At 37.9% G+C, this 27,194-nt stretch overlaps 1 protein-coding gene across 1 annotated transcript in view; it reads right to left on the reverse strand.

Annotated features, from left to right (window-relative positions):
- Positions 1-27,194, reverse strand: part of TBC1D22A (TBC1 domain family member 22A) — a 167,017-nt gene that overhangs the window by 133,066 nt on the left and 6,757 nt on the right. The window contains 2 exon segments of the mRNA XM_084306248.1: positions 17-145; positions 5,172-5,242. Of these exon segments, the coding sequence (XP_084162374.1) occupies positions 17-145; positions 5,172-5,242 (200 nt within the window).

Raw genomic sequence — 27,194 nt, forward strand, 5'->3', positions numbered from 1 at the left:
TCAGTAGGTGTTCTACCTGTCTATAGGTATCTTGGTGACTCTCATCATTTCTGGAATCATAGTATTGCTCAACGAAAGCAAAATACTCTTTCCGTTTTCTTTGTAAAGTGCTTTCTCTTCGGTCCACGTTTGCAGGAAGATAACCCTGAAAAAATAAAAAAGTAAAATGAAAAGGATATTACTCTTTGCTTCACAAAAAGCACAGTTAGCATTTGATAATATGCAACAGAGAAGCTAATGAACAAGTGCAGTACAATGCAGTCCGATTTGAATCTGAATAATACCTTAGCAAATCAGTTTTCTAATCATTCCAACTGAATACAAAAGTGCATTTTTTTTTAAGAACACATTCCAAGGTTTTCACCTTTAAAAAGCAATTTCTCATCAAGAATTTTAGATGTTTGCCTTTCAAAGAGAAAAGGTCAAAACAAATAATTTCAGAAAAATGCAATGCAACATGAGTTCATTAATTTCTGCATTCCCACATGGCTCTTATTGGAGCAATTTTATTCAATTTTTAACAAAACGTGTCTCGGTTGCTTTAAAGTAGGAATGATATACATTTGCCAATATACTTATGTTTAAATTAGATTTAACCTCATAATACAACAGAGTATTTATTCTAAAGCCTTAAAATATTCGAGGTAGTTTATCTCACTCCTTTAGATCACAAAAAAATAATTTCCAGTTTTCATTTTCTCAACAGGTTGTGAGAAGTTTTGGCACATACATCAGTAACCGGGCTCTTAGATATAAAGATTCAAGCTATACAGTTCTAGTTTTTTCCTAAAATCAATTTATAAATATTATTTTTCCAAAAGTATTGGCATGGTAATGAAGCAATGTCCGATACATAGGTATACACATAGGTATATCTGTCAGATACAGATATACACTTAATGTATATCTGAGTTGTTCTTCGTTGAACTCATCTTCATATCTACCTGAAGATCCCATTCTTCCAAAAAAATCCATTCTTATTTCCTGTTCTGTCCAGTTATTTCCTGTTCTGTCCAGTTTGATCACTATTTCTGAGATCTCAGCCTACCTTTCATTTCAAAATAGCAGTCTCAAGTTATCATTTCAGCATTTTAAGAAAGGAAATATCATTGATGTTATTAAATGTTCAGTTATTATATAAACTGAACATATTAGAAATACCATTATTCATGTACCTGGCTGCCTAAAAGTTTCCTGAACATTCAAGAATAGTTAATACTTTCTCATATGCAGCTTGATTTCAAACATAATGTTACAAAAAGAAAGGGAATTCATATTTTACATATGCCAGGCTTGAAAAAAAAATACTTCATAGAAGAATCGTTCTAAACATAAGTGGGATTAAGAGACCTAGCCATCCAAAGAAAAAAGATTCATGTATCTTCCTTGACTATTCAAGTCAAATTTAATTATTTCTTGCCAGTATTACAAAAATTATCCTTCCACATTTTCAGCTGTCATCATACTAATGGTAATTAGTGTAAGAGAGAAAGCGAATTTGTCAGCCATATGTTTCCTTAAAAAATAAATAAATAAATCCTTATAACATCACGGAACTTGATACTAGAAGTGCAGCACAGACTTGCACTTAAACAATGAGTCACAGCCAGTGCAAGTAACTAATAAGATGCTATGCATTTAACTACCAAAACAACTTTATTATACAGTCCTTAACAAGCAAAAATGGGATAAATCTTACATTCTAAAATTGTTGATTATACAACAGAACTAAACACCACATTAGGAATAAATACACTGGGGGCATTACTCTCCTACGGCAACGAAACATCATATTGCAATTCCATGTTGTTTTGCTTAAAACAACAGAGGGAAAAAAAATACACCACACTAGAACATCAATAGATTTTTGTAAAGATGTCTGCATTAAAATAATTTTAAATGTTATGCTGTGTATCACAATTTCTTCTTCTTTTAAGAAAACAAGGGATTAAGTGCAAACAATATTACATTCCAGATAGTTTAACAGGTACTTACTTTGGCAAGCCATTTCTTTTAAGATGTACTGTCTTACATCTGATTCTGGGTATTTCTAAATCGCATCAGCTTAACTTTTGCCTCGAGATTCAGTCTGACATTTAATATCCTGTCCCAGTGCTTTGTATTTAGTTAAATATTGAATTCTGCCTCCCATTCATTCTCAATGGTTTGATTTTTTTTTCCTGTAGCATATCTTAGCCCCATTAGAAAATAATTCATTTGTGAGATCAAATGTGATTGTTCCAAGGACACCAATATTTTCTCAGCAACAGACTTTTTGCCATTATTCAGTTTCAAAGACCGAAGCCATCTTTCAATTGGACGTGTCCCATTTCCCATTCACTTTACAAATTAGGTTTTATTTTTAAAAGTTGGAAAGGATTGCAACATATCATCAGGGCATAAATTGGTAGAGAGTTTAATCTGTTTATTCATTAATTTCTCTCCAAGGTAACCATATATTTAGCTTCGGTATTCAAAAGAGCAGTGGGCCTGAATAGTTCCGCTTGCTGTTTAGGTAAAGAATGCCCGATTTTCTTCTATATTTTAGAAATAAATCATGCATGTTTACATACTGTTACCAGTAGACATGACAGCAATAGCCCCTCAGCATTATATTGATTTTAATATACTTTCGCTTTGAAAAACTGTTTTCCTAAAATATTTTAACACTCTTACCCTTCTGACTAAACACCACCTTAACTCAACAATTTTTAAAACCACATTTGATGAATTTCAACTTCAATACTGATTTAACAAATTAGACAAATACTTTCTACCTCAGATATTACCAATGATAATCAGTCCCCCGAATAAATCGTTTTTTGGGCTTTTGACATAAAAACTCTGAGCAATTCCAAACAAAACAAAACCAGCCTTAATTAAGCTCTAAGTTATGCTTTGGCTTTGACTGTATAGTTTTTCTTTGACTTCTGCAACCAATCTTTAAGCAAAGCAAAATTTAAGTCTGCTTCTGTGTATTCATTTTCCCAGCAGTTCCCATTGCACCTTTCAACACAGAAGATGACCACATTACACCTCTTATCTGGGACGTAAATAACATATATTTAAACAACTCGTGACATTAAAAAATAAATAATATTAGAAAAAGCATCATGGAGCTTATGACCACAAATATCCAAGGCACTTTTTCTTCCCTATTGCAGAAAAAATATGAAGCAAGCTACTGCCTTAAAGCACAGAAAATTAATGATTACCTAATGACTAGTTGTTACATTTCCAAAATGCATTAATCAAGGACCACTTAGCAGATAAGACATCATGGCAAGAACTACATATGAAAAGCTGAGAACAATTCTGGAAGTGTCTTGAAAATAAAACCCACTTAATTGTTAGAGTAAAGCAAAATAACCTGTGCAGTTCTACAGAGTTACAAGACATCCAGAGATAAGAATTGAACTGGAATGATCCTGAACTCAAGCCGTAAAGACAGAAGTACAAAGAAATTTGTACTTTTCACTTAGAAATGTATCTGCATTAGGAATCTCAGGAACACTAAACTAAATCAACTTATTGGATGAAGTTGAAGGTCACCAGAAGCCTATGCTCTCACTTGAAAGCGAGAACGTAACGTGACTGTAGTTAACTTTTGCGTAATTTAGTTCTCTAAGCCTCTGTCTCCGTGCCCTCAATCAGAATTCAACCTATTCATATGCTTCAGTTTATTGGGTTTTAAAGTCCATTTTGAGTTAGCCATAAATTTTTGGCTATTTCAACACAGTCATCCTTTAAAAAAAATTTTGTTCAACCTTGGACAACTTTGGAAATAAAACTAAAATAAATTGTACACTGCATGCTTAATCTCAGTTACGACAGAATATTTGAATATTTGCCATTAAGAAGCTGTATCCACATTTAGCATAAGCTGCAAATTTAGTGGATCTCATCAGCAAGACAGACTCTTTCAGTCACTGGAAATCAAACTCAATGTGAAGTAAATACTTCACAGTCCCTGCTGAATTACTCTATAAAAAGCAAAGCTATTTACGTCTACTCTCTGAAAAATTCAACAGTGTTAAACTGTTGTGTGTATAACTCAGAATTTTAAAGAGTTCTTAAATGCAAAAAGATTTGCTGATAAAGTATCTTCAGAGTCTCTGGAGAGTAGACAGCACACGATTTTTGCTTCTTTTTAATAAAAACATCTTCACAAGATCTTCTCTCAACCATGTACAAAGAACTGCTGAGCTGCACAACCACTTGCCACAGCAAGGATTATAGCTAAGAAGATTGATGTGGAAAATACTACCAGAAATACACTGTGTTTTTACAAAAAAAAAAAAAAAAAAAAAAAAAAAAAACTTTATTTTTTTTAATGCAGTGCAAACAATGAAATAACAAAACCCATTCCTGTGACACCAAACTCAACAAATCCCAGATTCCCATAAGCTCCTCTCTGAATCCTGCCTGAAGCACCCCAGTGTGCTGCTCCTCGGTATTTCAGCCAACCTGCTCCCAAGCTACTGCATGCCCAAACTCCACCTGCCACCAGTTCAGGTTCAGGGCACTCAGCTAGCCAAAAATCCACCCTACAAACAAGTGATCAGCTTTTCAATCAGCTTGGCTCCCTTAACTGGCTCACAAGCCTAAGACCAGGAGAGCCAATGCCATAAGGTAACTGATCACAGCAGTTCAGATTTCTTCATCTTAAACCACTTCAGAAAAATAGTCAAACACAAGCTCCCTTCATAGCTTTTCCTCAACATGCATTAATCCTTTGTGTGAGCAGTCTCTAGTAGTTATTTTAACGTGAAGGCAGAAGGAAGCCTTTTGTAGGACACTGATAGGCTTTGTTTCCTCACTGTGTGCCTACTTTCAAGAAAACTGTAGGAATTCACTTGTCTTTGAATTCGCCACTGTTCCATCAAAACTGGTTGAAAGAGGCAACTTAACACATAAGCCCTACTTTCAGAGAAAGCCAGTCTGAAAATAAAGATGCACAGCTGACATGATTTACTAGTGCTTCTCATCCCCCTCCTTTCAGTTTGACAAATTCCTGTTAAAATTGAGCAAAGAACAGAACGTTTATTACAATTCAGCAGCAAGACAGAACGTTTTCAAGTATCACTGATGGATTACAAGTCAAGCAAAATTATTTGCAATTCTTGCAGAAAGCTATTACTTTTAAACGCAAAGAGGAAAATAAAACTTACTGAAAGGAGCTTCCATGCAATAGGACGAACTCGTTTGGGAATTCCAGACCAACTCAATTTCCGTAATTCTTCTATTAGAAGAAAAGTATTTTATGAGAACTAAGAAAATTATTATCAACATACACAGATATACTCAAATTATCACAATGTTGTTTACATTAATTATGTCTTCCTATGAAGTCCAATGAAATCAAAACATATGGCAATTTTAAGGAGTTCGTAAGACACTGGATAATTACTTTCCATAGGGTTATGTATGGGGAACAGGCACTACGTGATGAGGCACCTTTCTGGATTATTTCCCAGAATTTCTTTAATGTATATGCCTTATATTAACATGCAAGAGGTACTCAGCTTTTCTGCATAATGTGCTTCTATAGATCTCAACTAAAAATGGGATTTGCAGTTACATAAGCAGAATGATTTTGAATGCTGGAATTTATTTCAATGTTATATTTTCATTCTTTATGTTGTACTCCTCTACTGAAAGCTGCTCATCAGAGAGTATACCCAACTAAACCAATCTGTGAGATTTCACACTTTTTGTGTGTGTGTGAAATCTCTTTATCGTGGGGAAAAAGCTATAGAAAAATCTTTGAAAATGTAAAGACAAAAAGATGCCTGACATTTTCCCTAAGAAACAGTATTTTTATGAGGTATCAACTTGAGACAGTAGCTCTTCCTCTTCTTCCTCAGAGTAGAAAATAAGGGTAAAAACTGCACAAGTTCAAATTATCATCCTGATGAAAACCAACCTGTTTTTTATATGCTTTTTCAATTAATTCTATATACTTGAGTTAACTAATTATGTGAATATGAGATGTTTTCCAAATTCTACACTTAAAGCAAGCATTTAAAAATATCCTGTCCACCTAATTACTTAAAAAAAAAAAGCACAAAATAAAGTAACTAAATAAGAATTTGTTGAGTGGATTCTATAGTTTTGTTTGAAATGAGCTGATTTGTATCTTTCCTATAGAAGAAAAAAAATACAAGGTGTTCAAGGTGACACCTTGCTAATGCAAGAACATATATATAAATCAAGGTTTTTTTTTACTACCAATACAAATTATACTTAGAGGTATAGATCTGAGTAAATGTAGAGAAACAACAGAAAAGAAATATTATTTAGAAATATTATACTGAGCATCAAGATAAATTAAATCCTACAGTATTCAGTTTCACAATGCTATGCTACTGCACAAAGTCGGTATGTCACCAAACAACATTTAAATACATTGAACCATTAAAGACATAAAAGATACAGCTTAATGCAGTTATTCTTTATGACATAGTACCTCTCTCCAGCTTGGGCTAGTTTCTATCAGTAACTTACAAACACCATACCGCCAACAGGGCTTCTAAAAATGAAGTCTAGACAACAAATTTTGCAGGTTATTTTTTTCTCCTCACTTGAGCTTCATTATTTTTAGTTATCTTCCAACACAGTAGTCCTGCTATAACTCCTCACAAGAAAATTTTACCTTGAAGTAAAGGTAAAAGTTGAGAGAAAAAGCTAAGATCCTAAGCATCAAGTTACTTTGCAACATGGGCGATTTCACTGTCACATTACTCTGTTTACCCAATGATTTTTTTAAAAAATCAATATTGACTGCATTTATAAACATGATTATTCTTTGGTTATGTTTTGTTTTTAAAAGATTTGTCCTAACCCAGGAAAGAATTTTATCTCAAGAAGCAAGTAGACATCGTATGAAATGTTGTAGCAGTTTTCTCATTCCGTAATACAAAACCAATTCGTTTTTAACTATCAGCTTGAGAGTCACTGAATAAAACTATTGTTTCTATTACTTCTCTCTCTGCATTGCAAAAAAGCAAGAATATAGTAAGAATACAGTTATTTTTGCCTTACTTGGCAACTTGCTGTAGAAACGTACTGTTCTTCCATGGCTTATTAAGATACGTATGAAGGGTATACACTGTATCAAAATCAGGAAAAGCAGAGTGCATCAGTCTAAGCAAAACGTAAGCAGAATCATCATATGCCTTCAAAGAAATTTATAAGCCCACAGTACTTCTGAACATAAATATGCATGGGTGGAAGAAGCCCAAAAGCATGCTTATACACAGAACTCCAAGGAATCTGGTGACATCCAAATAAATTCCTCCCTTGTTCTTCATTTAAAGGATTTTATTGGCACTGGAAGAATATGGGATGAGCAAAAGAGCAGCAACGCCAAAAAAAATATGATACTACCAGAGTTTGGTGTGAAACGAAGTGTTAAAGCAACAATGAAAGCAGAACTTGTACAGACTATAAACACTGATTAAGAGACAGGGTGAAGCGCAAATTGAACTCTGTATCACAGGTTAGCACAGCAGCTGTACCAGGAGCATGCTGTCACCGAAAACACAAGGGATTCAATGGGAAAGACATGTCATAAGCAAATGAATTTCTCCGATATTAAATAAGTGACTCATGAATTTCAATGATATTAAATTTCCGGTTAGTAATTAGAAGCACTCAGGATTGTCCATTCAAGATAAAAAATTAGGTCTGGGCAGAGATTTGTTAACCACAAAGGCAGACACTGGCTGATGATGCACTGAGGACAGAAATCAGAAAGCAGTTCTAAAGTCAAAGAACTATTGAACTATGTCACAAAAACTGGAAAAAAGCCACGGCTGGATTCTGAAGAAAATCCAAGAATACACAAGACAGAGAAGAAAATAAGAAGCCCGCAAACAGCTCTGCCATGACACACAGCGAAGCTGTGATACAGAACACAGCTGGACAGGAACAAGCTTCATTAAGTATAGTTGCAAGGCAAAGCAGATGGACTGCTGAAAGAAAAAACAAGAAATCTGATTTTTTTTTTTTAACATCAGGAAAAGATGAATAACAGCCTGCCAGTTTAAAGGAGAACAAAAGTCCAAGTACTCCACGATTTGGAGCTGGCTTTTCGGGTTCTGAGGATTGGTTCTTTGTTGGCATTAGCTTTGAGGATGAGCTTTTTTAGGGAGAGGGGTTGAGGAGAAAAACGTTGGGAAGCAGAATGAAGACCAAAAATACCTGAACAGAGAAATTGTTATTCTACAGTGGTATTAAGTGATCATCTTCACATGAGCTTGATCTTTGGCCATAAAAAGAAGCCTATCCAAGAAGCTCAAATTAAACCAAAGTCTCTGCATTCCAAAGAACAGAAAGAGCCAGCTTCATAACAGATGTACAAGACGAAGAGCAAGGCTGCAGTTCAAAGAAAAATTGTTAATTCCTATGCTACAGTTATAGGTCATATCAATTTCAGTAATTTTGCCTAAGCAAGCAGAAGACAGAACCATTAATCTGATTTACATGCAATTCTAATTTTCTAGCCTACAAAAGTAGATAAGATACACTTATAATACTGCAAGTTCTCAATGAGTGTCCAACGCAGGAATTAGCAATCCATCTAATAATATGGACAGTGAATGACCAGAGGTGGCATAAATCAGAAAGCTCAACACCCATCTTGCTAGGGAGTGGTGAGACCACAGGCCTGGAACTGGCCCTAACAGGGTGACACCAGGATTCTTCATCCACCCATCCAGGCGTGGCCCTGCCAGCCAAGGAACACCCCCAAACTGCTCCTGACAGCCAAAGCAGCTCTGACTCACCTGGCATGGTCTTAGCAGGTTCATTTTTATTGTCAGACACCAGCTGCAATGATCAGGCAGAGGATGCCCAACAGGTATCCCCCACGAGTACCTAGTCATACAAATACAGGTCTTACCGTTTTCCCATTATTTGCTCATTTTCATCATCCTCCTATTTCTCTTTCTCTACCCCAGTCTTCTCTTGAATTAATTAACTATTCCAATTACTCCATCCCCTAGCGGTCCTATTTTTGCTCCTCCAGACCCAGGTTTGGTGTTTCTGCGATGCCTGCCCAGGTACTGCTGGTTTTCTAACGCTGTACTTTCCAAAGCTACCCCAGCGCTCCCCTCCGGGTAATGGCACTGCTGGGACACTCCTCACATAACTGCCCCTTTGCTACTTAACTCCAGGCATCCCACACGGTGCTAACTGCAACTCCTGGCATTCTCTGTGCTGTGGTTGTTACGTTCAGCAGTTTCTCAATCACATCCAGCAGTCCGCCATGCCCCAGTGAATTAGCTCAATCTCAGACCAGGGCACAGTCAGCAGCTTGGGACTGCAGGCAAGTATCCAACACATCTGAACCAAGTTTCTATTCTGCACACGATTTCAAGTAAATCCCTGAGCTACCAAGCACTAAATCATAAGTAGCAGTATCACTGGGTCTTTCCTTCTAAAAGCCAAAAAGGCAGGAATCAATCAGAACAAGTAGAGGCAAGGTAGGCATGTACGAGTATCAGAAATAAGGTATTTTGTACGCTTTATGAATTAAAAGAGAAAATCTGCCTTTAGCTAAATACAACACTAACAAACTACACACACATTTCTTCTCCACCCCAGAACACGATAATAAGCTCTGGTTTTGGTTTAGTAACAATGAAGGCCCCAAGTCTTCAAAAGCAAGTGGTCTCCAGCTGTGCATCATACTGCTCCACTAGTCCTTGTGCAGTATTTATGAGTGCCTGTGTTTTGCCTCTTGTAATCTATTTGTACTATTGGTAGGTTGGCTGAAAGGAAACACATCTTACACCTTAGTTTATGGCTTTTTCATACAATCATTTTGCTAAAGCTTCAAGTTTTGGCTACTGTTACACAAACACCATTTACAAACTGCGTAATAAGTATAGCATCTGTGGTAGAGAGAAAACAAGTTGCAACTCAGAAACTGCTTTTATTATTTTTACACATCAGTTTTTCATTTTCACTCTGTATTGCATTGAAGTCTCCCTAATCTTTCACATTGCTGTTTTTCCTCCTCCCTCAACTCTGTCCAAGCAGGAATCTATGCACAAACACATGTACCAGCCTCTCAAAACAATCCAAGAAAAGTAGTAAAAAAAAATATAACAATAAATAAACACAAGCATAAAATAACAGAAGATGCAAATCTACTGTCAGAATCAGGTAACGTGGAGCATATGATAAAACCAGTGACAAATCATCCAGGAGAAATACAACATACTGCTAGGTAACTAATTTCAGACCAAAGACTGGACCCATGCAAATGGATTGGAATTTAACTTACTCAAGTAAAACTTTCTATTCTGTGATGCAGCTGAGCTTTCTTTCTATGTTCAGGATCAAGCCAGAATAGTTTTAACAGCAAGATTTTAAATTATAGCACCATTTCTAATGAAACACCTGCTTCTAGGAAAAAGATACGTAACTTTGTAGGACTCACTGAACTAAGGGATCATTCCTTAAAAACTAAAGACAAAAGAATAATGTTTTATTTTGGCAAGTTTAAAAGAAATTAGCTTTCATCCCTGACACTACTCTGCAATGAACACAGATTTTCTTTCATAAGGGAGAGCTTAAATTGTCGCATCATTTCAAACAATAACATGCGTATCTTGTGATACTGAGTTCAAAGAACTTGCTATTTTCTGGAAGTGGGAGTAACAATATACAGCAAAAGCTAAGCACCTCTGTTTTACAACATAACAGTTATTTAAAACAGGTCCTTAGGCTGGTTGTCCACAGTACAGGATTCTGGAGGGAAAAACTCCCCACATCCTCCCACGCTAAAGGTAAATAGAATAACTGTTTATGTTCCTCTGCCACAGCCTGATCCTTTCTGGGTGCTCTTTTTACACCTGGGCTGTTTGCTGGGCCTCCAGAATCTTGCACAATGCTCCTCCTCCAAGTATATTTGAGAAAATCATTAACTGTTAGCTTCTAAACATTTTGCAAGTTGTTTATCTCAAACTTTTTTTTAGCAGTTTCTGTATGCTGGCAGGATTTATATTCTGTTCTTCTCTCCTTGGCTGAGAACTTCACCTTTTCGGAGGCTGTCTGCTTGCACTTAATAACCTCTTCTGCTCTGTTGTCATGCCATAAAGGATCCTTCTGAACTCTCTGGTCTCGCTTCCATAAGTGGTATGGTAATTGCTTTCAGCACAGAACCTGTTAGACAGATGACTGCACAACTGCGAGCTCAGTCAGTTCCACCACATACCATTACCCCCGGTACGATTATTCTGCTTTTGCACAAACATCGCCGGCAGTCCTGGATCACTGTCCTCCACACTGCAGAATCTCCGACTATTCCACCCCTGTACAAAATTCTGGTTGTAACTTTTCACCACATTGAGCTCAACAAGCGTTTTGCCATCAAGAGACAGCGCACATTATGACTGGAAGAGGTTATGCAAGAATTCTTATCAGGTGTAGCAGCCAGCTTTCACGGTTATCACCCAAACTGCATACAGCCTGACCCTTGTGCACCACAGCTGTCAAAGCATCGATTCACATCATGCTTGCCTCTGATGGTTCAACACCATCAAATCAGGAGCAAAAAAAGAATAACCCTGCCCTTCCCAACAAGCATCACAGAAGCAGAAAAGCTGGTCGCAGAACAGTCAGTGTTAACACTACCGCAGCATACAACAGAAACACTTCTGAAGACAAGAGAAGTAGAACAAAGTGAAGCATATACACAGCACACCTTGTTAGATGCAAGGGAAAAACTGTCCGTGAAGCTAGACTAACAATATCGTTAATACATTAAATACGTGGCACATTTTGAAATACGTGCGTAACTGTTTTTAAGATGCACTTTATCCTTACAAGGTACCCATCAGATCACTTTGCAATTTCAAGTGATGATGTAATTGAAATATGTGTGTTCAGTCTCGGTGGGACTTGGGACATACGAGATCCATTAAAAGGAGCTGGAGAGGAGCAGTGAAATCATTCCACCATTCTTATCTCAAAATTAAAATTTAAGTTCTGGTCTGTAACACACCACAGTATCACAATTTCGGGATCCAATTTGCATTAGCTTTTCCTTTAAACTCCTAGTTCTTCCCTTCTCTTCCCATGTCTCCTATTGAAGATTCAACTTTCCCACCAAGAAACGCTAAATACATCCATATTCTGCAGTACCTTGTAACAGAAAATCCAAGTAAGACTGAGTTTTCCCCATCCAATACATGATTAAAAAAAGCTTTTTTAAATAAAAAAGTCCCATACTGGGCCAATACGTAACACACAGCATGTTCAAGGCAGCAAATAGTTAGAAATTAATTTGTCAAGAACACAAAAGCTCCACAAAAACATATGAATGCCTGACAGAAGTCAGAAGTTTAGCTCAAGCAAATAAATCCCAGAAGACCTTATGCGAAGAAAAATCTATTTGATTACACATATAAAAAGAACACGTTTCCAAGAAACAGAAGCAAACAAGAAACTTGACAAAACATTGTTAGAAAACAGGTATGATGATATGCTGTTATGCATGTTGTTATAAATGGCTTGACACAATAAAAATCAGGATGTCAGCTCCCATGACATCCAATACATCCCTCCTGACATCCAAGAAAGTAAAATTCACCTGTGCGTGTCCAAGTGTCTAGCCTTGAAAGCTGCCACAAGACCTCTGCAGCTCCTGACAGCTAGAGAAACTGCATCTGGGACCCATCTCACAGCTTCAAAATGACTGGGGAGCTGCAAGTTGCTCGCCTTACCGAGAGCACACATCTGGAAGCAGAGAGATATAGAAGCTGGAAAAGTGAAGCCCTACTTTTCCAACCTGTCAGCTTGCTATATAGGGAAGCTGTTATCTGTTCAACCTGTCCACCAAAAATTGTCATTTCCTTCCTTTCCTGAATAACGTTTGCCTCCCCCCTTACCCCCAACACATCTGACTTCATTCCAACAGATTCACAATTAGGGTGAATGCCAACTAACGTAAGAGACACCCAAAATAACAAGGAGGAATGCCAACTAACGTAAAGACACACCAAAAATAACGCGTTAAGAAGAAACAGGCAGACTGAAAAAGAAAGTCGGATGACACAGCTGGAGCACTAAGCCTACCAAAATATTCTAGCTGTTTGATTATTATAGTTAGCCCTTGACATTTTAGCTTTTTTTTTTCATTGTAATATCACTAGAATAGTAAACTCATACATCACGTACAACTCATGTTAGTACCAGGACTTAACTTTAGCAAGTACATCTACCTATACTTAGCTTTTAATATTAACTTACAACTTTACATCTTGACATTTTTACAGCCTTTCACATAGCCGATCTGACTCCACGACATCAAGAAATTAACCTTTCTATGATTTAGACAAACAATTTTGCTCAGAAACAAATGCCATTGGGCCTTGGTTTCCTCAGTAATAGCACATTACTAAAATACCACGAAAAATTATCTGAAGATTCGGCAGTATGTGACACATTCCAAAGCTATAATTAGAAATCCAATTATGTTTACACCAGTACCGGCGAGTGAATATTTAGATAGTATTTTAAAAGAATAAAAAGCAATTATATGGATAAAGGCTTAAATGGCACCTAAAGGAAGGGAAATTATATACAGTACTTAGAATAAAATTAATATGTCTGTAGCTTAACGTTAACATACAGTGCACAAGCCTTGTCTAATCAAATTCCAAGAAGCAACACTAAAACTCTGGCCTTCCTTTAAACATTAACACAATAAACACAAGTCGTCTTTAATAAGCAAGATCAATATAATGTAAAAGAACCATCACAAATGGATATTGCTGAACATCAAAGACGGAAAAGGCATCCAGTGGTCAAAATGAAGAGCCTAGGTGCAAGGCATATTTCAATTCTGAAACTCATCCATTTTTGCTAATAATGAAGGTAATGGATGAATACAAATAGCATTTTTATGTAATTATTTCTTTCAGGAGAACATTCCTACGGTACTTATCCAAATGCAACTATAATTAGAGGAAAAAAGGAATAACTACAGGTTTCCTTTAAATTGATCACTATAACTTCTACATAGTAATAGGAACAGGTACTATTTTATGAAAATTTTTAAAGAAGCTTTTAATACTGCTTTTTCTTTCAAACAAATACTCATGTGAAGCTTTTTATCCCATTTTCATTCATAACAGCATCTTGGTCAAGAAGAAACCACTTCAAATTTGTTCTGAAGAAAGGACTTGGAGTTTTGGGGGGTTTGTTTGTTTTTTAATTCATGGCATTTTCATACCCGTGATTTAATTAAGACAGACAAGAAAGAACAAACTTAGGAGCAAAAAAAGAACAAATGTAAAGCTACAACTTTGCTTCTGTGTAGGGTACAAATAGCCTCTGATCACTCAGGAAGTTTATTAATTTTTATTGCCTGGAACATAGAAATACAGAAAGAGATGTGAAGGTGTAGCTCTCAAACTTGGGAATTTATATCTTGTAAAAAGACTGCATTTACTATGTTTGTCTACCTTATAGTTTGCAAGCCTTTAAAACAAGGCATTAGAAGAAATCCATCCTTAACCAACACAAAGAGTAGCAAGGAAACGTACTTGCATTTATATTTGAAACTTGTCATCTATTTAATATCTAATTAAGCATTATTTTTTTTGTCATTGGTTGAAATGTTAGATTATCCCTAGTGAAAGCATAATTTCAATTTATTGTCATTACACTAACTCCTGTCCCTTATAGATTTCCCATGGAATTAGCTGTCCCAGTTATGAGCTGAAAACGTGCTCCCTGGCACAGGATTTCTTCAATAGTTTTAATGCCACCTACAAATCAGGCTCACATTTTCAATCAAGACAGTACTGCAAAATATCCTTGCTCCAACAGAATTAATGTTTCCTCAAAATTCCAGAACAAGGACGTACTCTATTACAAATTATTTGGAAAGTGAGCAGTTGTAAAAAAAAAAACAAAAAAAACAGGTATGATCCCACATGGAGCAGATCTCCACGCTGCAGCCCGTGGAGGAGCCCCCGGTGGAGCAGGTGGATGTGGCCTGGAGGAGGCTGCGGCCCATGGAGAGCCCCCGCAGGAGCAGGCCCCAGGCCGGAGCTGCAGCACATGGAGAGGAGCCCACGCAGGAGCAGGGGGTCTGGGGGGAGCTGCCGCCCATGGGGGACCCGTGCTGGAGCAGTTTGCTCCTGGGAGATGGACCCCGTGGTACGGAGCCATACCTGGAGCAGATCTTGAAGAGCTGCTGCCTGTGGGCAGCCCCCGCAGGCTCAGTTCGGGAAGGACGGCATCCATGGGAGGGAGCCCACGGGGAGCAGGGGCAGAGAGGGACCACGAAGGAGAGGCTGAGATGAAGCATCAGGAACTGACCGTAGCCCCCATTCCCCTGTGCCACTTGGAGAAAGGATGTAAAAGAGAGATGGGATGGGGAAAGGTGGTTTCGCTTTGCTTTTAGTCTCTCACTGCTCTAGTCTGCTAGTGATAGGCAATAAATGATATTAATCTTCCTTATGCTGATCCTGCTTGATCCATGGCAGTAATTGCTGACTGATCTCCCTGTCCTTACCTCAACTCTTGAGCCCTTTCCATCGTATTTTCTCCCCCTTTGAGGACGAGGAGTGAGAGAAAGGTTGTGGTGGAGTTCAGCTGCCCAGCTGAGTAAAACCACCACAGAGCGTGGTGTGGCACTAGCACAGGCTGCCCAGAGAAGCTGTGGATGCCCCATCCCTGGAGGTGTTCAAGGCCAGGCTGGATGGGGCTTTGGGCAGCCTGGGCTGGTGGGGGGGGTCCCTGCCATGGCAGGGGAGTTGGAACTGTATGACCTTTAAGGTCCCTTCCAACCCAAATCACGATCCAATGAAAAAAAAATGTCTCAGATTGAAAGGCTACTTTCTGAATCAACACCATGAAGCCCAGTTACTAACTACTCTATCGTTAAGTCAGCTTATCTTTTTATATAATTCTGTGACCAATCAAAATATTTATAAATCACCACATATTTTACACCAAAAAAAAAAAAATCTCCATTTGCTATCACTAACCAATTGTCACTTCTGCGTAGGAGACAGCATTTACTTTGCAGAAACACTCTTGGGTTTGGATGTCTTATTTCAAAGAGATAATAAGATTACACATAAATGCCTCAAATTGACATAATTTGTTTAATTTGGGAAAAAAACATGGTTTTAGCTGGTTTGCTACAATACATTCAAGCGCATACTTACTCTCTCAAGAAGAAAATGTTTAGAGCAATTATTCTAAAGGAAATCTTAGGACACTGTGCTGATGTAAAGATCCTTCATATTCCATAAATATTTCATGGGGCATTATACAAAGAAAACACACCATTAATTTACCAGCTTTATAACCCCAAGAGCTATTACCAGAGTTATTACCCACTACAGCTAACACACACATGGGGAAACAGCAAAGTCTACAAGCGTTTCTCGTGGAACTACAAGCTCGTCATTCTATCAGTTACAAATAAATAAATAAATAAATCATGGGACATTAAGGGAGTTCACAATTTCTCCGTATGCATTATTCATTTTTGATACAGCTGTTATTTCATTGCGATTACTGTAAACGGCTACATGAAGTGATGGCCTGCATGAACAATTCCACCATAGATATGATAAACTAGATTTACATGTTTTATGCTCCTGTAACATAAATTCCTTGGATAATTTAACTACACAAAGCTAGAAAATTCTTTCCAGAGCACGAATTCATGGATCTGCAGCTCCCCCAACCGCACGTTATAATACAGGCAGAACATATAGAAAATAGCTTTAATAAAGGGCTTGTTATTACTATGGCAACCACAGCAACTGGTTTCCAAAATGAATAATAGCTCTGTTAGGCGCTTCATTAATTTTTTTTTCAGGCAAACACTGCCCTTAATCTTCTCAATGGAACAAAGAGTTATTCTGAATGCATGCAGAAAACAGCAAATAAAGTCCAAGCAAATGTTGTAAATACACGGTAAGACCCTTTCCAGGACCTTTGCTAGAAGTGAGCAGGGAAGTACAATTTGCCAGTTATTTTGTGAAGAGAACTGGAAAAGCAGAAGTAGATGAGGTTGGTGTTAGAAGGCAAGAGAAAGCAAGTGAACAGTAGATTAGGCAAACAAAGGCAAAAGGAATGCTACTAAACCCAGTAAGAAAGAATCACAACAAGGGAAGCCAACAACGTAAATACTGAGCCACAAAATTCAGTTATCCACAGCTGCAAGCCTTAGAGAGCTTCTCCCACTAAAAATAAATCAGTAAATAAAAATGAAAAGAAAATAAAAGCATGAAATGGTAAGGTCAACCTGCAAGGCACATTTATCTCCAATATAAGAATATCAGAGAAACAAAGACTTCCTTTATATCTCTTCCCTGAGTATCTCTGGCTAAAGAGGAAAGCTGCTGATAAACTCTATGATGTAGAGAAAGGAGGATCCTGACCAGACAAGGAATCTCACGTGGAACTACACCTGATGGGCCAGAGTTAAGCTAGTGGTCACTTCCTCTACCTGAACGCAAAACTGAACTTGTGAAAATCAAATGAATACACAGGCAATCTAGCAAAAAATAATTAAAATGAATGAATTGACTTAATCATACAAAACAGTTTACAGATTGCATTTCAGCTATTGAGCTCCATGCTACTTTGAGGCATCTGACATTTCAGTGTTCCCAGCCTTTGAGAAGAACTGATGTCTGATGATCAGTTCACAGGCGAGTAGGATTGCACCACATTCCTCACAAACATTTCATGGATTGGGGAAGACAGGAAACAAGACTGAATCACAGTTTGTGGCCAAGCACCGAGGGAGCTGGAGAAGTTAAATTTAGCTCACACTTCGCAAAAAAAAAAATGAAAAATTGCTGGTATGGCTGAGAAAACCCTTTTACTCTCGTCTCAAATGCCAGCACTAACTAAGCACAAACATCCAGCTGTGAAAGAACCTTGTCTATGCCTACACTGAACATAGGGCTTCCAACTGAATCACTGAAGTAAAGGCTCATAATTAAAGCACTAAGAGCTACAAATTTTTTTTAAACATGCCAGATCAGGCTTAAAAGCTTTTCCCTAATTTCTCACCTTTATCACAACAAATTCCTGTAAAACACTAACTGTAATCCACGCAAGTTTCTCCTCAGTTGGCAGCGAGCACTCACTGTATCACAAGAGTAGTTTTCCATTAGCGTTAAAACAAGTGTGAGGCCGTTTCTAACCAATAATCGCTATCAGGAAGGCAGCACAGCAGGATACCCAGAGAAATATGCTCTACTGTGATTACTTTCCCAGGCAGTAACAGCTTAACACATATTTTTAGATATATAGATATATCTCAAACTTTAGAAGTGCGCTTTGATAGAAAACACTTTTCATATTTAAGCTTTCTTCCATGTACTTCTGAAACAAGCAAATAGAGTAGTTCTCCCTTTAACTTGCACCAGCCTCTGTTCCAGGTTAAGTTGGTAAATGTAATCATCATAAGAAGCACTAGGCTTTCATACCAACAAAACACAGCAGCCAGAAACAGTAAATAATAATAGTAATGCACGACTTTTGATTGCAGGAAAATGTAATTCTTTTTAAAGGATTTGAAGTTACATCTTGCAGTAACAATTCTGTCTTTCTTCTAGGTGTTCTGCACAACCTGAACTAGTAAGTTTTAATTTCAAAGGCTGCTTCTTCATGTTTGATGCCTTCGTGTTTTTTCTTGCAAAACAGCTTCCAGTTATACTCCATAAAAAAATTAGGTTTCAATCTGGTTGCATGTGTGAAGAATGGTATCCTCTAAAGGAGGCATATTTAACACACTATACTGATGTTTCAGAAAGTATTTGCCAGATCTAGGTATCTTATGAAAGCTTCATACTCTGACTTAGGGTCTGTGTTTTTACTTTTCTTTACTGAACTTCAAAAGAAACCAAAATCACAGGGTCAAAGCATCAACCCATTTTCTGGAGATGACAGCTAATTTCTACAATAAGGCAAAATATTCGCAGAAAGATTAATATGTGAATGTTTCAATGGACGCACAAATTCAAGTTGCTGCTAATGAACTAAGCAGCTATGAATTTTCTGTTTGATTAACAGTGGAAGAGACAGTGGCCATAAAAACAGGATGAATTATACTGCCTTGAGCCTCCATAAACTGACTTGCAAGCAGGATTGCCACTGGTTACAACATATCAGTTGATGAACATATCTTGAACATATCTTGATGATCAAAAATTTCAGGGACTATAGAAAGTTCAAACTCCTCAATAGCCTTATTGGAGACAATCCTAGTAATTTCCTCCCAGGCTGCACTGCTTGCACAGTGGCACAGGAAACAATCAAGGCTCTTCCATCAGACCATCTATGGCTATCACAGGGAATACTGAACTTCTTCCCTGAGTCTCCTTTAATAATGATAATGCACATTTCACATAGCACCTGCATATGTTCAGCTTTCATGATGCTACCAGGTAAGAAAAGGAAATAGCATACCTAAGAAAAACAAACAAAAAAACAAGAATATTTCATCACAGAGTAGCTTTCTTTCTTCCAGCTCAACCAGAGTGAAAAAAATCCTTCTGACTGATATTGTCTACAATATGTTCAGGCTTAGAAATGATTTTTGAAGAGCTCATCAGAAATCAATAAAAAAAAAAAAGGGGTATATGGTCTGCTAAAACTTTATCTGACACACAAAAAAAACTTTTAACTAACTGAATTCCACAATTTGTTGGGGAATATTGTGCAATTCCCATGATTTTTTGATGACCAAATATAGGCAACCACCAAAGTAAGTTTTGTGTGCACAACGGGAATTTGGATAATTTTTGGATTGTATTTTTTTCTGACTTTAATCCCATAGCATCAGTTGAAGATTCGGTCCACACTACAATGCTCTATATTTCCAGAAGTATTGTAATAGAATTAGTACAGAACTCCTTATCTTGCTGAGAAGAGGATGAGCATAACATGGGAATTCTAAAGATTATGCTAAGCAAGCATTTATTTTTGAGTGGTGTTCAGATCAATGATTTCAATCTAGATGATTTTAATCGTCACGGGATTCAACACAAAGGAGAACTAATTCTATTCTTTATACCATGCTGCTGTAATTAATAAAATACAACTAAGAGCTTCTCAAGTTACTTCTCAAGTATTTACTGAAAGAAGTCCACAAACCAGGAACTAGTGCTCTTTGGTATAGTCTATGATGTCCCATACTCATTAATCAAGTCATAGCAAATACCATAGATCACAAAAGAAGGGCTGGAGAAGCAGGGATTTAGGATATTGCCTCCTTTTCCAGGACTAAGAAAAGGGGAAGATTATTTTGTTTGTTAATGCAATCTGCAGCTGTTCAATCTTAGTCTTTTCTACCCACCCTCCACACAAAACAAAATCTTAACTCAGTGATGGGTGCTGTTTGGAACAGGAACCTCTGCTCAAGTCAGAATTAACAACTCTTTGTTAAAAAGAACACGATGCAAATTTACATTTTTTCTGCCCAAAGAAGGTGTTGATTCCAACTACAATTTTTGTCCATTTACTTCCAGAAATTATTTCTTGGTTGAATAATTTCCACCAGGTAAGTATAATCAAAACACAGATGTTTAATACAATCCAGAAAAGAACACCTGAGCTGTATAATAACAACATGCAATTCAGTACCAATTTGTCTTGGGATTATATAAATTAAGTTTCTTTAACTTATATCATGCCAGACAATTGGTATCTCATACTGTATGTTCATCAAGCAATGATAAACATGAAAACTAGAACTAGAGAGTCTGCACTAGATTAAAATTAGTTTGGATACTGAAAAATTTATTTTTGCTTTTCTGTTACCATGTATTCTGATGTCTGGTTGAGCAAAAGATTAATTTAAACAATCCTTGGCCTTACTGTGAGAGCAAAAGAATTAATAACTGTAAAGCCTTCCACTACAATGAAGAACTAATTAAATGTCAGGGCACCTAAAATTTTACAACCATATGTGAGAGAGACAAATGAGATCAATGAAAATATTTATTGATGTTTTCAGATCAATCAAATGGCTGAAGTTATGACCTGCACAGTTGTGAAGGTTATGATGCAGCTGTGTATGGCTTCTCTCCCTGCACCAGCGCATCCTGAAGTAAAAATTATGATGCTCTTCACTTTTTGCTGCTTAGACATAAAAGGGGTGATTCTCACACTACATTTAGCACCAGTGTGACCTCATGTTGAATATTGTGTGCAGTTCTGGGCTCAACAGTACAAAAGGGATATTAAGGTATTGGAATGCATCCAGAGCAGGGCAACAGAACTGGTAAAAAGGCCAAAAGGCATGTCCTGTGAGAAGCTAAGAACACTTTGGTTGTCTAGTCTGGAGAAAAGAAGGTTAAGAAGCAATCTCATTGCCCTCTACAACTTCTAGAGGAGGTGAGGTGGAGAGGGAGGCGGTTGTCTCATGTTCTATCACTTGTCATCTGAGAGAAGAGACCACCGCTCCCATTGCTACTTCTTTTCAGGTAATTGCAGAGAGCGATGAGGTCTCCCCTTGGCCTCCTCCAGACTAAACAACCCCATCTCCCTCAGTCACTCCTCGTATGTCTTGTTTTCTAGTCCCTTTGCCAGCTTCCTTGCTCTCTTGCACACACTTGAGCAACTCAATGCCCTTCTTACAGGGAGGGGCCCAAACCTGGGCACACTGCTGGCTCCCAGTTTGTTTCCTGCCCAGTAACTTCCCTGTCACTCCTCCCCAAGCCTATACTGCTCTGTGGGGTTGTCAGGATCCAAATGCAGCAGCCAGCACCCAGCCTTGGTTAGACGCCATACAACAGTATGGACACCATCCATCTAGGCTACCCAGATCCCCTGTAGAGCCTTCTGACCTTCACGTGTCACAACAATCCCACTTAACTTGGTATTGTCTGCAAACTTACTGAGGGTGCACTCGATCCCCTCATCCAGACCACTGACAACATTAAATAACTGGCCCCAACACTGGGCCCTGGCGAGTGCCCCCAGCAGCTGGCATCAATGGGACTGAACTCCAGGCACTACAACCCCCTGATCCCAACCAGGCAGTCCGTCAGCCAGCACAATGCACACCTGGCCAAGCCAGGAGCAGCCAGTTTCTCCAGGAGAACACTGTGGGAAATGGTGCGATGCCCCATGCCTGCCAGTGTTCAAAAGGCATTTAGATAATGCTCTTAGCGACACGTTTTAACTTTTGGTCACTGCTGACATAGACAGTTGGACTCCGATCGCTCTGTGTCCCTTCCAATTGAACTGCTCTAATTACATGGAGTGGAGGAAGAAACAATTATTTTTAAATAAATATGGACTTCTCAGATACACTGAGATAGAAATGTTTGCTGTATTTTATTTTGGTGTAAAAATAGAATTTTATTTTGGGTTTAAAGAGAATTAAATAACTGAGAAAAAAAATAGAGAAAATGAACTCAAATTACAAATGTCATAATGCAAAAGGGTTTTATTCTGGTTTGTTTGCTTGGATAATCTTGGAGGTAGAGTTAAAGGAATGTAAGGAGTTACAACAGTCATGCTGAGGATCTTCTCAATAACACTCTACTATAACCAGCCTATGATCATGCAATTCTTCTAACTTCCCAGGCTTCAGTCTTGACAGATACATTTCAATAAAAGTTTGCTAGCTATACAGCCAAAACAGCAGTGCAAATTACTACTGCTATGATGTTGCAACTTCTGCAACCTCTTTAAAGAAAGAATTTACTTTAAATATCTGTAATAACACTTCCTGGTTTATCTTCTTTGAAGACATAAATTTAATGAATACTCTTCATCTAATTATATGCTATCAACATTATCTGCCTTTTAGGAGTTACAGTCTCAAATTACTAAATTAATTATTTTAATTGATATTTTGAACATTGGGAAATGGAGGCACAGAGACCAGTGAGAAGTGGTGATCCCTGGAGATCACTATTGGGACTGGCGCTGCATAACATCTTTATCAGTGACACGGACAGTAGGATGGAGTGCACCCTTGGCAAGTTTGCTGATGACACCAAGCTGTGTGGTGTGCCCAACACGCAGGAGGGAAGGGATGCCATCCAGAGGGACCTGGACAGGCCTGAGAGGTGGGCCTGTGCTACCTCATGAGGTTCAACAAGGCCAAGTGCAAGGTCCTGCAGCTGTGTTGGCTCAATCCCAAGCACAAACCCAGCCTAGGCATAGAATGGATTGAGAGCAGTACCAAGGACATGGTTGATGAGAACATGCACTGGCAATACGTGCTTGCCATCCAAAAAGCCAACCATCTCCTGGCCTGCATTAATGGAGGCATGACCAGCAGGGCAAGGGAGGTGATTGTCCCCCTCTGCTCTGCTCTCATGAGACCTCACCTGGAGCCCTGCATTCAGCTCTGGGGCCCCCAGCACAATAAGAACATGGACATGTTCGAGCAAGTCCCGAGGAGGGCCATGAGGATGATCAGAGGGATAGAGCACCTCTCCTGTGAAGACAGGCTGAGAGGGTTGGCATTGTTCAGCCTGGAGAAAAAAAGGATCCCGAGAGGCCTTCTAGTACCTGAAGGGGGCCTACAGGAAAAGTGGGGAGGGATTCTGTCAAGGATTGTACTGATAGGACAATCAGGTAATGGCTTTAAATTAAAAGAGAGTAGATATGAGGAAGAATTTCTTTACTGTGAGGGTGGCGAGGCCCTGGCACAGGCTGCCCAGAGAAGCTGTGGATGCCCCATCCCTGGAGGTGCTCAAGGCCAGGCTGGATGGGGCTTTGGGCAGCCTGGGCTGGTGGGAGGTGTCCCTGCCCATGGCAGGGGGGTGGAATTAGAATGATTCGGGTGGGAAGGGACCTTAAAGATCATCTATGATTTATTTAGATACACACACACACCTGAGATCAGAAACATTACAGAAACAGAGGAAAACCAAAAAGGGAATAGATTTTTTTTGCTGTTTTTTTTTTTTTTTTTTAAATCAAGATTGATCCAATACAGAACAGTAGTTAAAAAAAGCCCTAACAGTACAACCCATGACAAGCACACAGGGTGGTGGTACAAGGGGCAGGGGAAGAAGCACATGAGTTCACTGTTCAAACATTGTTTGAACTCACTTTCATCTAATCTACTGTTAAGAAATATGAAAAACATTTAAGTACAGCAATACATTGAGTTGCTTCCACCTGCAAGAACATGTAAGAAAGGGGAAATTTTAACTAACAAGATGAAAGAAAACAACCAAACAGTAATTTGTTGAAATAGTGTTTCATTTGTAATGGCTTTTATGTAGTATTTAGCTCTTGAAACAAACTACAAGTCAAGACATGCTGAAACTATCTACATAAGTAGCGACTATATTTACTCAAATTCTGGATTTATTTAAATACAGACTAAATACAAGTAAAGTAAATTTTGAGTGTGTATGATGGATGGAAAACACGAAATGAAACTATGGAAAAAAAAAAAATAACCAAAAGGCTATCTTTTTAAGTTAAATCACTGTGGGCCAAAAATAGTGGCTGTTCATTACAGTCAGCCTTTTAACAAAAATACAAAAACTTATAAGTAAGGCATACAGAGGGTATTTAGTGGAAGACAAGTGGAAGTGGAAGATTAAGTGTAGAAAGAGGTGCATTGGCAGAGATTTTCAACAAAAGACACCTTAGCAGAATAAGACACCTATTAAGAAATGGCATCTTGTTCTTCTGTAAAATAGTAAAAATAATGAAGAAAAGAAGACAACACACAGCTCTCCAGTAAAACCAAGATATTAGAGCACAATAGGACATACGGTATTATGGGTAGAGTTCTTAGCTTGCTTAAAAGGGATCATTAATAATCAAAAAGACAATTGTCAGTAACAAAAAAAAGGTAAAAAATCATATTCCTAATCTGAAAAGTTTGCCATGTCAATAGTTACTATGTAAATGCAATGGCTAATATGCCAATTGAGTATCCTGACAAAAGGAGAAATAAATTTTCCAGAGACAAACTACGAAAAATCCTTTCAGAAACAATTTCGAGAACTTATTTTCAATTTTAATTAGCTGATAACAATAAGTTATTACCTCTAAATTGAAATATCCTACTAAAGAAGTAATCAGAATAAATGCTGATTATTATGTGAAACCGCAAGTTATTAAACCAAGGCATGGAAAATAGGAACACAAAATACTAATCCTGCAGAAAGCAATTAACATAAGAAACCATTTAAGGATATTCAGCACCGATTTCTGTTAGAAGATACTTAATTAAAGAAAATAAAGTTGTTCCAAAGCCTACTGATAAAGTACTGACCTTTGTTTTTCTGTGTGTTTTTTAATTCTTGATTCTTAGTTGCAAATGCAAGCATGTTTAGCAGATAAGCTGCCTAACACAGGAATACCTTTCAGCGATAACAGTTTGACAAGATAGATGTGACTAACAGCATGTCAAATCAAGCTGGGGTTGGGACAAGTTTTCTTCCTTTTATACTATATATCCACAAACTGGAAGAAGAATATACACAGATGTGATCAACTACACATGATTTAAAACTGCAGGAGGCAAGAAAATTGAGAAACTTCTTAACCTCCCTATGCTGCTTTGTTAGCAGGCCCCTCCACTCCCATTAAAGCAACAGTTTGAAAGATTCTGAAAACCAGGAGCCCATCTTCAGTCATTAAAGCAAGGCCCACTCCAAGGAAAGGCAAGGCTTGACATGAAGTGCACCTACCTCAGGCCAACTACAAGGAAGAACAAGCACAGGTAGATTACACAAAACTAGCGTGAGTTGTTCTCTCTCAATGACCTGGCCTGCAGTACCATGTCTGGGAGGCTACACAGACACATTGACCCTACAATTTATTCTGTAGCTGTGTGCCAAGCACAGCTGTGTTGCCATCTCCAGCCCGATCCTGCTTCCTGAGTTTGCACACAGTATAACTCAGAAACAAATAAACACATATATATAACTAATTGACAGAGGTTTGTCCTCAAGGTGTTCTCCAACCAGAACTGCTTCTTACAGCAGGCCTCTTCTAGCAGCCCTTCTTGCTGCAGCATGATCCAGCTTGTTTAGCAGCTTTCATTTCATAATTTTTAACTTTATGAGATTAGCTAGCCATTCTTTGCATTATATTAATACCTGAAGGTGTGTTGTCATGCTTCTCTCTTGCAGCACAAATAACATACCTAATATCATTTCTATAGGAATTGTTTGTATTTTTTTTGTTGCTGTTTTGCTTCATATATATAGCTAACTACTCCTAACATCAAATTCAAAATTATACTTTCCCCATTCTTATTAGAGGCAATAACACCAAAGCAATAGTCAAATAACAAGTGCCAAGTGGAAAAAAGGCATATTATATTGTTTGCATCTGTTTGTCACATAAACAACAAAGATACTTGCCAGACTTACAAGAGAAGTGGGTTAGGAGGACTTACGAGAAGACTCGGTACAACTACAAGGGCAATCATAAGTTACAAGAGTGAGTCTATTAATTCAGCTGTACAAAACATTAGAAATGAATTAAAGACACTTCGGGCCAAGAAAACAGCCTCTTTGTTCACAAAAAAGAGTTAAGTAATCTAAAAGAATTAATTCAGTGAATTCTTTTACATCCTGAGAATTCGGGGGGAGTGGAGCGGGGGAAGGTCCTTCCTTTCCCAGCTTGTGTTCATTATTTCCTCTCATATCAGATTGTGCCTTGTGAAACTATTTGTACATGGTAATTATCTGCTGTATAAAACTGTACTCAGAAACTTTGAGAACAGCTCTGTCATCATCTATTTATGGAATAACTATCAGAGTATTCAATTTCTGACTACAATATTTCTGGTATGTTATTTTTCCTCACTGGGTAACATGATAGCGCTGATGGAACCTATTTCTACAACTTTAAAACCAAGCTATGGATCAAATCCTGACTCCAAAATCCACTACTGGACTTCAGCTAAAATAATCTTCACTTCCGAATGTATATGTATAATTCATGCTTCTGAGAACTCTTGAGTTTTATGGTGAGAGAAAATACACTTTCACAACCTCTAGTTGACATACATGACAAACATTGCTTTTTACATTCTCTCTCTAAGATAATTATTATTCAAGTGTGAATGAAAGGATTTAAATTACTAATTTTGTGTTACTTTGTGTTCATAATCTGTGTTGACTTCTCACATTCTGAGGAAGCCTCCAGTTGAAAATGCACAATGACATTGTTTCAGTCCAGAGATTATCTTTTTTGTATCA

Source organism: Netta rufina, assembly GCF_964035555.1.
Source record: "Netta rufina genome assembly, chromosome: 1".
NCBI classification, from domain to species: Eukaryota; Metazoa; Chordata; class Aves; order Anseriformes; family Anatidae; genus Netta; species Netta rufina.